At 36.9% G+C, this 14,651-nt stretch overlaps 1 protein-coding gene across 14 annotated transcripts in view; it reads right to left on the reverse strand.

The window, feature by feature from the left end:
• Positions 1-14,651, reverse strand: part of UBR3 (ubiquitin protein ligase E3 component n-recognin 3) — a 333,487-nt gene that overhangs the window by 82,222 nt on the left and 236,614 nt on the right. For 9 of the 14 annotated variants that reach the window (XM_080398882.1, XM_080398880.1, XM_080398881.1 and 6 more), the window contains 2 exons: positions 13,989-14,077; positions 12,338-12,467 (listed from right to left, as the gene is read on the reverse strand). In XM_080398882.1, the coding sequence (XP_080255008.1) occupies positions 12,338-12,467; positions 13,989-14,077 (219 nt within the window). Of the gene's footprint in view, positions 1-12,337; positions 12,468-13,988; positions 14,078-14,651 lie in introns of those variants that run through there. The other 5 variants (XM_080398887.1, XM_080398886.1, XM_080398888.1 and 2 more) reach the window with 2 other exon arrangements.

Raw genomic sequence — 14,651 nt, forward strand, 5'->3', positions numbered from 1 at the left:
CGGAGCGGTTCAAACATTCTGTATTCATTTTAAAGAGTATTTCTCTTTTAAGCTGCTGACATTAGGATTGATACAATGCTGCAAAACTGGCACTTCCTTTCCAGATCTAACAGAGTATGCTACCTGACAGTCTAAATCACAGTGCAGAACGCAAGGTATGTCCACATTTTTGGAAACTGCTTTAGGCTATATACTGTATAGGATAATGAGAACTGCAACTCTGTTTTGAAAATCTTGTGTATCTATATACACACATGGTACATATGGTATATACATTTATGTCTCTAAGTTTAATAGCAATTACGTCAATGAGCAAGTAGTTGGTGAATTTATTTTTCTCTTAGCTGTAATTCTGATATTTTTGTATGTTAGAAATTAGTTTTCGGTGCCTTTTTTGGCCAAAGTAGACAGCCTTGGAAAGGTTGTTTTTGGCTAGGCTTCAGATTAGCAAGTCTAAAGCTTGAAAACCTTGCACTAGAGAACTGATGACACAACATGGGATAAAAGAGGGTTGTTGGGAGATGCAGCAAATTTGAAGCAAATTGTTTAAAATTAATAAAATTTTGCTGCATTTTAAAACAACTTGTAAAAAGGCTAATGACCAAATAAAATTTAGAATGATAAGACAGTTGGTCAAGGTTCACCACACTCACCACTGTCATCAGGTTTCTAAGGTTCATAATTAATAACCCTGAGCTCTCCCTTAGTTCCTCATGCAAAACTAGAACTAAACTTAACTTTTCTGATCTAGCACACCAAGCAAACAAATAAACCTTTTTATTAATCAAAAATCTTTAATGACTTTGCAAACAAAAAAAACCCTGAAGTGGTCAGTTCCTACTTAAAAAAAAGAAAGAATTAGCATGGTGTTTATCATCAGTAAACATTTGGTACCTGTCCCTACATTCGATTTTCATTTACAAGGTTGTTTATTACTTTACACACCAAAAATAATTAAATATTATTCTACTTTGAGAAGAACATCAATATTTGAAGAACAAACGTTTTTAGATAGTAACATAGCCAGTTAAAACTGCCATGGGTTCCCTGAAAGGTTAAACTAGTTAAAGGTTAAAAGACTACACTGTGCCTTTTAGAAGTCTGGCTTCACACCTATTATATGGTCAACACTTTAGAGAAAATACAAATGACATCCATGTAGACTTAAAGAAAATACAACCTATATTAAATCCAACTTCACAAAATGGACCAATTAAACAATTTAAAACCCTTGCCAAAAAAAATACATTTTTTTAAAAAAGGCATTCACGAGGGAGGGGAGAAAAGTTAATGGTTAAAATTAGGATTATTAATCTTTTAACCATGTACATGTTTAATTTTATTCAAATGCATTTCCTTTTAAGTTCAACAGGACTGCTCATCTGAAAAATTAAGGCTCCTACCTATGTGTCTGCTGGATCAGAGACTAATGTCTCTGGGATTCATTTGTGTCAGTGGGGGAGTCAGTCAGCCCCAATGTTTCTCTTTTTCCCCCGTATTCAATGAAGTTAGGAATGTCATTAATGCTTGGAGACGTTTCAGTCACTGAAGTTTGTGAAATGCTCTGAGAACTTCCAACAGAAAGAGAAGTACAGCACAAAAATCTATGCACTCACTGGCTACGCTCACTGTGCCAGTGCTCAGCAAAAATGCTTTCGTCTTAAAGCTGTACAGGAGATCTCACATCTCTGCAAACATTCTTCACTGATGCCTCATTTCAGCTAGGTGAGTAAGACCAGACTGTCAAAGTACTGTATCTCTTCTATTATGCAAAGCCAAGCTGGAGAAGTTTTGAAAGTATTTCAAGCATTTACACAGCACAGAAAGAAGAAATGGGTTTTCTTTTTTCAGGTTGGACTTCAGAAGTGCTTTCTAGATCTCAGAAAGGACTAGTCAGCATTCCCGGCTTCTCACTTGCATCCCTGGTACTTCCTGTATGATCTGGCTGAATTAATGATTTGCCCAGCTATTGACTTTCCATGCTAATTAGGAAAAGTACACTCTCTGGCTGGATGTTCTGATGTTATTTAAGGTTTGTCAGTGCTTCACGATTCTTAGGTGATGGGTTCTATAAGTAGTAACAAGTAAATATCGGTAATATTAGCACTGTATTTATAACCTCAATTTGGTTATGCTTGCAATAGATCACTCCTCCCAAAGTAAGAGCATGCCAGGTAAGAATTACATCAAGCTTTGATACAACATTTAGTTTGTGAAGTGCAAATGACTTAGAGAGAAAAAGCCTAACGACAATGTCACCTTACTATACAAGCTGTAGCAGGGATATTACTATCATATAGAGGGCACAGTAGAAGCTCTTTCCTTGTCCTCATATGTTTTATTAATTTCTTTCATGCTTCTGGTTCAGATAGAGAGGGGTTACTTGAAACACCATGTAGATACAGTATAATATGGTCAGAAATGCTACAATGCATTCAGATTTCATTGACACAACTTCTAATTACAGCTAAGCACTTGCACTCCAGAAGAGGTACAGAGTCAGACAATGTCTTTGACATACACAGATTCTTCTCTGTCTTTCCTTTCAGTATATTTTATCTAGCCTAAGGAAGTCAACTGCTTATCTCCATAATGCATTTTCGTCTTCTGCTACTGTAAGACTAAGCTTCTCTTAGCTCGACTATAAATGAATACATGTACTTTTTTATTGGGTACTAATTTGAATCTGGTCACTGACTATCAAAACTCTATTCTTTTGGGTCACTGAAGTCATTTAAGCTAATTTTGTATAATAAAAAGCCACAAATCCAATTTTCTCATATACAACACATACTACATAAGAATATATTAACAAAAATACTGTCTGTAGAATGCAACTATCAATATAGACACATTTCCACTGCTGCTTATTCTGAAAAGACAATAATTTCCTATTCAGAATAAGTAAATAAAAAAAAATGAGAAAGAGTATTTCCAAAATCAGATCCATATTACAAAACAGAATCTGATAACCACAAAAGCCTTAGTAATAGTGAGGCCCACCTGGGAATAACCTAATTATGAGTAATTGTTTCAGAATCAAAAAAGATGCACTTTTTGCCCCAGATTATTTGAAATGAAAAATCCATGCCATAGTGAAGTGACAAATTCTGTTCCTGATCCTCAATTAGACTAAAGGTTTCTTCAGTCTTATTAGCATGAAGTGGACGCAGATCATATTTACAAATACTTAAAAGCTTTACATTGCTAGACTGTGACTGGAGAACCTGAGTGTATATTCAGTGCTGCTATGCTTTCTACTGCACACATTGCAGCAATTCAGTGGTCACTTTCCACATTAGTAAGGCACACACTGGCAAATACACACTATGATGCTCACAGCAACAATTAAACTTTGCTTGTAAGCATCATTGTGGCTGTGTTTAAATACTGTTTTAACACAGTAGGTTAGTAGACTTCTTGTAGAATGCAAGGGAAGAAAGACGCTGACAGCTGCTGAGATGAAATGAAGGTCAAACTGCCTACTATATTCTCAGATATGTAAATGTATGATCTCAGTAAGAAAGGTCTTATTTTTTACCCTTACCTAGTAAAGAACAGATTATGGTGTATAAAAAGTTAGTGGTAGTGCCCAAGATATTTTAAAAACACCACCTTGACTATTAATGGCTACTTCAGGCAACGTGCCCAATTTTCCAGCTAAATTCAACCAGACATGTAGCCATCTACTCAATTGGGAGTGTGTTCACTGAAATGCAGATATTTCCTGAAATATCACAGGCACATATGTGATCAGAGGATACACAAGCAAACCTTACGTGATTCTCAGAACATCATAGTCCCATGACGTGACCAAAGTTACAGACAGCAGGCAAAGCACATATGCTATAGCCTGATCCTGTTGACAGACAGGTTCCCAGGCTCAGGACAATGGAGGGTCACATGGTTCTGGAAAAGAGGGCGGCAGAGGGGGAGTGGATTGCCTGCTGGACAAACTCTTTATCTGTCCACAGCCCAGTGGGCGTAGGTTGGGAACCATTAGTCCAAACACAGAACTAATGATAGGAGTGGCACACTAAGTACAGCTGAGAGCTAACTATCTGCATCTAGAGAAAAATGAAAAAAATGAAAAACTGTTTGTAAAAAGCAATTAGAACTTACAGTACAAAAAATGCTGGAGTTTTCTACTGTTTGATGCCCAGCATTTTCTTTAGTCGGGTCTGTAGCCTGACTAGCTGGAGACCTGACTAACTTGCTGGAGACTGACTGACAGGCTAGCTGCAGCCTGATCTGGACAGTCTCCCAGCTGCTGAATTACAGAACGAAGTGGCTCAGGTTTTTATGATTTTCTTTCTTTCAGACACAGTTCTTAGCAACTTCCATCCACATCTTCGGTAGCGTACAATTTGATGCTGTTTTATGTAATCACCTCGGGGCAGCAAACCTTGTAATCTCTGGGGACCAGCAGACACTACAGAATGCTGCAGTCTTTGCTGTCAGCAAAGTACCTCACCATCGACACGAGGTTTTCTACTGCCCCAGCTGATTGCCCTGGTTCCTGTACCACATCTGTAACTCAGATTAGAAGAAAACTACAGAGGTGTATTTTCTGTGAAGACTTCATTGTTGAGGCATTCTCCATTCATTTTCAGTAGCCAGAATCTCTTTATTCTAATTACTTCTATTCAGGAGAGACAAGAAGTTTATTTATTCTTCCAGAGGTATGTGGAAGAATACTTCTAACAATTGAAAGCATGGTTACCACACATGCTAATTCAGCTCTGGCCTCCTTCATTGTTTTATGCAATTGACATCCTTTCTCTTCCATGTTATGTAAGATATTCTCCCCCTGCAATGATATATGCTTTATCTAGAAAAATAAAATTTGATTATGAAGAACAGGGTAGTTATTCTCAGTATTTTATCTATGCACCCACACCAACATGAAACAACAGCAAGCATTCTGGTAGCTTACACCTTAGCACCTTGTCTCTGACAATCTCAGGACTGTCCTCAAACACTAATTAAGCTTCACCATATTCAGTTTAACCTGAGGCCAAAAAAATTTTCTACCAGAACAGTGAACAAACAGGAAACCCAGGAGAAGCCAAAAATTGTGATTTCCAGTCCACTGTTTCTATTTCCAGAGTATGTTCCCTCTCTATACAATGTATAAAATATTTTATGGTATATATTTCATCACTTAAGACCTGCTGCTGAAGTTGCTCCATACATACACAGTCTGATCAAAATCTGACTAAATCCAGTGAAGGTTCCCAATGAATTAGTGGCAAAAATTCAGGTATAAAGATGTCACTGAAAGCACATGGAATAACATGGAGGAACATTTTCTCTGACCTCACTATGACTGTCTTCTGAGCTGTCTTTTAAGTCTTACTTTAGGACAAAACATGGTTACAGAACTTTCTGAAAGTCCCAGGCATCACCATTTTTGAAATCTAGGCATTAATGATGTTGACTACTGATTTAATCAAGTCTCAAAGGCTTCTTAGCTGAACGTTTGCTCCTCTAGATCTCAGCAGTTCCATGTATTATCACAGGGAGCACAAAATAATTTATTTCTGCGGTAATTCAAAACATTAATCTCATTTATATTTGTATCTCCACATTTAATGAAACAAGTATCTGTTCATACAAGTACCCACAAATGCATTTTCTGTCTTTGACACACGCTGTGACCTGCTGTGCAGGCAGTTCAGTCACAGACTCTCCTACATCAAGCCCTCAGGTCAGAATAAGTGAGAAAAAGTCAAATAATAAGAGAAAAGATAAGGCTGGTTTAGTAAAGTACTGACCTTTACAGTTTGTTGTTGGGTAAAAGAATAAAGAAAATGGATAAAAGTACAAAATCATGGTAAGACAGCACACTCAGTACAAAATACTCTGAAACAAATACACAAAATCCAGCACAGACTCAGAGATTTGTTTTCCACCAACTACATTCATCTTAGATACATTAACCCCTAAATCAATTATTTTGAAAGAGTAGGAAATATAAGTACATTCTTTGAAAAGGACAAACCAAAAACCATTATGGATATTCAAACCAGTAAGGTTATCTGAATATTCAATAAACCTATCTGCTCTACAAACTCACTAGTAAATTTAAAAATAATTGCTCTTCTAGGATTTGATCTTGAGAGCTACTGAATGCTTCCAATGATGTACTGAGCATCCTTGACAGTTTGACCTTAGAGCACATAGTGCCTGTAGAAACTGCCTAGTAAACTACTCATTAAAACTACTGTAAAATGCTCTCTGAATATGTCTCTATTTAAATTCTGTATATGCTGCACAGTGAGATCCCACAGTCTACTAGTTCATATTAAAAACAGTAACATCTTCTGTATAATACGTTTTCTGTTTCCTCAATTTCAACACACTTTGAATTTAATTAGTATACAATGAAGTGTTAAGATTAATTATTATTCACTACTGTGAGATAAAGTTCATTATAGAATTGAGAAGTTAGGCTAGAAACACGAAAATTGAGAAGATATCTCCTCTCTTCTGAGAGAAAGGGAAAGAAAAATTATCATCAAGATTTGTTCTACAGAGAATGGCCTGTTATGAATCCAATCAGTAAGCTCATCAAGATCTGTTCTTAAACTTGCTCACTTGCACTTTTTTTAGGGTTCAATTTGCAAGCACTTGGAGAAAAAAACCCCTATGCCCTTTACCCATTTTCAGTACAATTTAATCTGTGAAGTCTCATTAAAAACAGTGGACTTTTGCTTGGGCAACACCCTATACCAAACATAAACGTGATAAATCTAACTTGACACTTCTCAGCTGTTGTTCTTACTGCCATGTGCAATTCCACACTTTATAGGGAGTTATTCTCAACATTAAATAACTGTTATATCTTATACAAAGCTTTAGCAGGACTGAGATCTTAACTTTGATCTGATAGATGGTTCTGTTTCTAAATTAATTCCATTATTAGGGCTACTTAGGGCATGCTTTGGATCCTACTGCTAGCAAGTCTTGTGAGTATCTGTACGCTGCATTTGGCCTATGACAGAAAACCTTAGGATATGAAGAAAAAGAAACACTGAACTGTAAAATGCTCAAGTGAAAAACTAAATAAAAAGCAATCCAACACTCTACCTCTCAAACTCAGTTAAGCTACATTTAATTTAGTTTACTGATGTCCCACATCTGCAACCCAGGAAAGTTCACAATTGTTACGTTGCACAGCTGTGGTTTAAAGCCTCTCTCTGCACACAACACTAGCAGCAAAGCAAAAACAATTAACTTTTATATGCTTTTAACATATGGGCCAGTTAGAAGTAGGAAAGCCTCTGCATCCCAAGTGAAAATATATAGCTTCCACTAACTCGACCAAAATTCTTACAAAATATAAATTCTGATTCATCTTTAAGTAGAGGAAATTGTAATTACAATGGCTTTGTATCCAATTCATTTGACTTAAGAGTGCCTGCAGTTATCTCTTAGAGCTGAAAATACTACCACAAAAGTACCATTATAAAAATATTTTGTTGTAAGGTAAGTTAGTTAAATTTAAGATGTATTTGAGTCTTTTGCTCTATTGTGATGTGTGGAATGAAGAGAAAAAAATCTGCTAAACCCAAATGGAGACATGCTAGATTTCTGGCACTACTTAACGCTAGAGGAAGGGCTTGTGCTCAATAGGAGTGACAAACATGACAGGTCAAATCAGGGTTACACTGAAAACAATGGCAAAGCGTCTACAATTTCAACTGGCCAAGATTTCACTCTGTGCCCAGTAGTATCTGTTCATGGGACTGAAATGCAAGAAAATCCAATTGTTTCCGTCAGTTTCTGACTCTTCATGAGGAATCAGCTGCTACCAAAGTTACAGCCAAATTAGTATTGAGACAGTACTCTTGGTACCAAGTTTTTTAAAGTGATATTGCAAAAGCCCCTAATTCTTGTGTATTTTAGTGTGCATAACAAAAGCCCCAAACATTTTTTTCATGTTCTCTCTCACCACCTGCTCCATTAGTTGTTTGGTTTGGTTTTGCTTTTTTTTAACATGAGACATACATTGTTTATCATTACTTTTGCCTGAGGGCTGTAAACAGGGCTGGAGACTCAAAAGCACAAAGAACACAGATTAAAAATCAATACTGAGGAGAGCAAATGACCTTTAGCCATGCTAATTAGAATTAATTTGTTTTTGAAAAAATCTATTTTTGTCCTATTTTGGAAAAAAAATATCCCTTGTTAAAACATCACTATCCTAACTCTTCAGCAAAGGCTGTGAAAACTTTCATCCCAGTTCTCTTTGACAGATTATGCTCAAATATCTAGGCACCATGAAACATGAGTGTTTATTAACAACAGATCATATATTGATAGTATTTCACTCTGAATGTGTGAACAATATCCAATGCTACCAAAATTATTAGACATAAATTAAAAATGTCTTAATTTAGACAAAATAAAGACATTATTACATGATGTCGCTGTAGCAGAATGGTACTCAGCTCTGTATTTATTCTATGCGGCCGAGCCCAGCCCCTACAGATCCTTAGAGCTAGGACATAGAAGTTTCCCAGCATCCCTGCTCTGGTGGTGGGAAGGCTGGAGGATTTCCCCTTCCCTCCCTCCAGGGGGGCAACTCTCCCCCCTCTCTCCAGTGAGGACCTAAGGCAGAGGAAGCAACCCTGACAAAAGCTCTAAAGGTCTGCAAGTCACAGGAGGGGAAAAACTCTGCAGAGATTGTGTTTCAAGAGTAGATAATCATGTACTGCAGCTTTTCTGAGGTGAAGCCCCTCTGGCACACCTCCCTGTCCCACCAGCATAATCTGGTCAGCTGGGGAACATAAGGTAAGAGAGAGGAAAGCAGAAGAAGGAGCTGCAGTCTCAAAAAGCTCCAGTGGTGCTTTGCCCAAGCAGTCTGATAGTACCACCACTTAAAGGTGATGCCGCAAAAATTCTTGAATATCAGGACAGTGAGTCAAATGGTCTGACTCCTCACTGATACCAGTAGTGAACGTAACAAGGCTCTCCTCAATTTTGCCAGTTAAAGCCCTCTTCTCTTACAAGGGGACTCTATTTTCTAGATCACATGATTCCTTTTCTCTCTGATGCTTTGGCTGCAACAGTGATAAACTAAAACTAGAGTCAAACAGGAATGCATTACATCTGAATGGGAACATGCATATTCAACCAGAGTAGTGGCAGCATTTTTTAAAATGCTCTACTTCTCTCTTGTATTTGGAGTAAACCTATTTTAATTCCAGAATATAGAGAATTCTCAGCACAAGAAGCTGTGTCTGTAGAAAAAAGTGACAAATATGGAAGCAATTGGGAGAATTGGTAGGTTAAACAAGAATATCTTCATTCAGTTTTAAGGTTAAAGGTCCCTAGAAAGTGCAGATTCCAAAACATGCCAAACATGCCTAAGTTTCCACTGGAAGATGACAAAACATGCAGTACACGGTACAAAAACAGTGCCAGAATGTTTAAGTTCTGGTGCCTCGTATCAGTAGTTGTGCACTCTTTTAACTATAAATTACTATTACAAATGTATATTTAATGTCCTGCTGTTAATTTCTGGCCCTTCAAAGTACACAGTCTGCTACTGTGAAATAGAAGCATTTGTTAAGAGCGGATAAGTGTATTTGATAAATTACAGGGATTAACATGATCTTAAATTAGTAAAAGAATTCAGTCTTTTTCATATTTATTTTCTTGCTGCTGCTCAGTTTTTGACAGCAGAAGACAGGACAGATATAAATATACTTCAAACAGAGGATCTTCTTAGGGTGGGAAAGGCATCTTTTTGTTCTTACTGGTGTTTAAGAACTACATTTTCAGTAATTGTGAGACCCATGTTAGCAGTCTCAGATTCCCTCTTGCTTCTGGGATAGCACCACCTAGTGACTATCGCACATACTGAGATTACTGCCTGGCAAAAACCACCTACGCTGCAAATTCCAGAGCTAGTTGCAAGCAGATGTGAGAATGTGCTGTCACTCATCTTCAAACAAAACACCAGAGATACTGGCAGAAGGCTCATTTCAAGTCAGAGTTACCTGGAAAGATGCAATGTGGCTTCCGTGTAAATTATTAACTTTCGCATCAGTTAGTAGTTGACAAAAAGGTGGAGAAAATTGTATCGAGTTTATGAATCTTAAACTGCATTTTTTCCGGTTGGCTTAGGAATGAAGCACATGTTGGGTGGAGGGAAAAGGGCTAAAAAGCAAGGACAGAGTATGATGGGACATTTACAGAGTCACTATTCTTTTGTTTACAAAAGCCTCTTTGTAGAAAGTTAAGAGAATAGCATTATCTTTCTTCACTGAGCAGAGATGAAGCGGTATTGCCAGCGATACCTTCTGTTCTCAGCCAAACCTTTCATTTGTCTTGCAAGCTGCCAAAACTAAACCTGGCAACAATCTGATTTTAGAACACAGAGGCCCCAACACAGGATGTGAGTGCCAATTACATTAGACAGCTGGAAAAAATAGAGCAAAATCACAAAGACTTTTAAAAAATAAAAATGACATACGGGTTTTAAACTATTCTTGTAACGCCATGCACAGGAGCATATGCACAACAATTTTTTTAACAGGATTTCCTGTACCAACTAGACAAATACAGACAATGCTCTTGTCTTGTGTGCTCTTCATGGAAAGGTAAATGCTCTGTAACAGGAGGCAGAAAGCATGCCATTCATGTAAATAGGAAACAAGGAAGGAATGTAAGAGGCAAAACAAAACAGTGGAAAGTCATCAAAATTGTAACTGTAAATTACTGCAATGAGAAGTATCTTCTTATTGAACCTTTTATGCACCTTGGGCAAATACTGAAATTCAGTGCTGCTGCCACTGAAAATATCTCTAAAAAGCCAGAGGAAGATGAGTTTGTATGAAAGCATCAGCATTCTGATTTAAAAATAACGATAAAACAAAAAGTGTAATATTTACAATAATTGGGACTGATAACTGGGGCAGAGCATCTAATCTGTTTCATGTTGACAATAGCTCCAAGGTATAAAATGGCTAGTAAAGAGGGGTGTAGAGGCACATTTGACCAGATGCGAGCTTTCTTTTTTGCTTTGCTTGATCTATCCAACATGAGCAAAAGAGTCTCTTTTACCAGTTTAATGTGGACTCAAATGTCAGAAATAGACACAAAGATTCTTTGTTCCCCACTTGGGCACAAACCAATTCTACTTCATCTTAAACTATATCCCCCTTCACTGAAGTTCGTCATAGCTGAAAGAAGCAGATACCTCATTGGATCCTCACCACTCAGGGATCTCTAAAGGTGTAATTTGAAGGGGGGTAATCCAAAGCCTTCTAATTACAGAAAAAGAACAGAGACATTGCAACAGGAATCTATCCTATGTAGAATACAAACAGATATTTTTTTAATCAGTTTTGCTTATGCAAAGAAGGCTCCAATACACATCTGTCTCCAGATGTTTTTTTTCTACATAGAAATCTCAAGAGATGTTAAAGGCATCACCAGAGGCTATGAACAGACTACTGAGGGTCCAGGAATCCCAGACAGAGCTGCTGCACAGGCAGAGAATTGCAAATACACTCCATGTACAATAAGCCTACAGAGTGTACACTTAATTGTACTTAAACATACAAGAACCTCTTTGCATATGTCATACCAGATCACAAGAATTTTGCTATCTAATGTGTATTTAGATTATTATTTAGCATTGCAACTTTTCCTTAATTATTATGAAAAAGATACTTTAGAAATGTAGAAAGTACTGAGAGATGTGTACATTTGTTGGCTTGTCTGCGTGTATAGTGCAAACCATCATTTGTATAGGTTAGTGGTATTCTGGCACCTATTCATGTCTATTCATGGAGTAATCAAACTTCATCTTGATGCTTTATTTAGCTATGGATCTATGCACTTTAATGTAAGTCATAGCTTTAAGTAATTCTAGCAGATTAGTATGTGTTCTTTACAATTTGTAAGAAACTTTATGTATTGCATCAGTGCATCTAAATAGATGGGTATTACCTCAAAACAACTCTACATTACACGTGAACTGTAAGGCACAGTACACAAGACTTTGTCAGCTGAGGACTGATCATTAACACCCAAGAAACTCCCATATTCTCATGCTACTCTGAGAACGAGTTCTTGCCCTGCAAGTCAGATAATCTCGCGTTCTCTGGGGTGAGGGATGAATCTTGCTGCTTGGATTTTTTAGAATTCATGTCCACATGTTTAAAAATAAATATGATTGTAACATTTCAGATATCTAGGAAACTTTAAACAGCAGAGCTGAAAAAGAAAAATAAAAAAAATTGTCCAGAAACAATTAAGAGTTTTAGAGGAGCAGGTAGCTGAAGAGACTGCAATGTTAGGAAAGCTGTGCAGAAAATACCTGTTTTTGTTAATGGGCTAGAGAACAGCTGCTGAAGAAGTTTGTTCTCTGAGGTGCGCAACACCACCACTATGTCAGCAGGAAGAGTGTCTCTGTTCTTCTCAAGGAATGCACTGGCATCATATAATACCTAGCATGGGAAACATAAAAGTTGCCAAAACAGCTACCCAAAACCTACTATGTTCTTTAAAATGTGAACAGTCAAGATGACTAAATAGACCGGTTAGTTTGGATCTGACAAGCCAATGAATTATCTGCAAATGACTTAAAATTGTACAGTTACAGCAGTGTCTTCAGAATGTGAACTGGCTATAAACAGCGCCTATACTCATAGCATGTCACTGCACATCGAATTAGGTTAAATGGCTTAAATGATTTTGTATTATGCTTTCTCACATCAAACCATGGTACGCATGATGAGTAGAACAGGTACCTCATTAAAGCTTAAGTTGACAATTTACATGTGAAATAAGAAATGGTTCTCAGGTGTCATCGTTTATTTGTTGTCTGCATCAACCTTGTGATCTCTAACTACACCTGTTGGAGGAACAGGAATAAGTTGCATATCTAGGTCCATTAAAATAGGCTTCTTGCTGTTCAAAAACGATAGCGGGAAAACAAAACATTCCTTTATTTCAATTATTTTAATTGGTTTTATTTGGAATTAGAGCCTGGTTAATGTATTCATATAAGAATCAGTTACTTTTGCTTAACTTGTTTTTATTTTTTAAAATTATAGTAGTGTTTTAGACCTGTTTTTTTACCACTAACACTATTCCTCTCTAACCTAATTCCACTGGAGTCCATTAGTTTACACAGAAACTGAAAGTTTTTCTGTAATAGACAGCTGGTCAGTAGTATTTTCATGACTTGGCCACTTGGGGTAGGAAGAATTTACTAAACTTGTGTGAGATTTTACAGTTCTTCTTAACAAGCCAGAAAGCTGAACAAAGATTACTAGAACATATCTTAAAATTTTGGAGTCTTATAATGAGCCAAACATGAGACTTTATTGTTAACTATATAAAACATGGGTATTTTCTTTCAATTTTGCTTAGAAATAAAAACTTGGACCTGAAATTACAAGCAAAACTCATGTTATGCAAAACAACTGGTCCCTTATTCCCCATATAAAATAATACATGAACTGCTGAGAACAAAAGATATTAGGTGCTATGGAGTACAAGAAAATATTGCTGTTAGCTAGCTCCAGCCTTTCCAGTGTTCTTTGTAGCATTTTAAATTCTATTACAGATGTTGTTTTACATTGCATTTTATCCATATACTTATGTTCACTCACACACAGAACTACTGTGGCATTCACACGGCGTTAACAATCACATAGCGTGTTCTGGCTCCAGAGAGCTGCTTCTTTAAAATTATTGTAGTAATGGTGTTTCTGGTGTCAGATTTATTTCAGGATAAAAGATGGTTACTGTCTACACAGCTTGTGAAAGAGCCCTAAGGATAAGTTCTAAAATGGACTACTGCACATGAACATTTTATCATAGATTCTATGTTTCTGCACAATTTATCATTTTGTCTCTTAAAATTAGGAAAAAACCCACAAACATTAAGCAGAAACTTTGGATATAACAAATAATGACTACACTACTGTTATTTGAACTAAATAAAAATCACATGACCTTACCTTTCCAGCATAGTGCTGAATACCAAAGGACAGTTCTATTCCTTTTGGTCTCCAAAAATATTTGCATCGTAAGTTATCTTCAAATTTATCTAGACATTGAGAAGAGACATTGATATAAGTGACTTAGAGTGACTAAGTAAAATCTTCATCCTAATTAGGGACAGTTTGCTGCTCAAGAAGCCAGAACTACAATAAACACATATATTACCACATTGCTCAGAAATAGCTGTGTGCCAGCTTCTCTGTGCTTTCTTCCAAGCTGCCACTTCTGCATGGAACAGCTTATTCTAAACTAGCCTGGGAAGACTGTATTTCAAATCCCACTGTTTGTGGATAGTTTTGTGCATTTGTGCATGGAAAGCTATCAAGTAAGGGGGCCAATAAGAGGGTGTGATGAGTTCTCACATTTTGCTATGAATTTGCTTACATGTATATATGGGGTTGGGGTGGATTTATTTCAATTAAGTACATTCAAAGCTGTGTGTATATCCTGCTTGCTTAAGTGCCCATTATTTGTATTTACCCTATCTTGCCTTCCCCATTCATTTAACTCTATGCATCATGTTTTAAGTATATGTTAATATCTTCAGGCTGGGACCACCTCTCATTTACCTTTGGACTCCTACAGAAAAAGAGACTTCTATCTAAAATCTCTTCTAAAGA

The sequence above is a fragment of the Falco punctatus genome (genome assembly GCF_963210335.1).
Source record: "Falco punctatus genome assembly, chromosome: 8".
Taxonomy (NCBI): Eukaryota; Metazoa; Chordata; class Aves; order Falconiformes; family Falconidae; genus Falco; species Falco punctatus.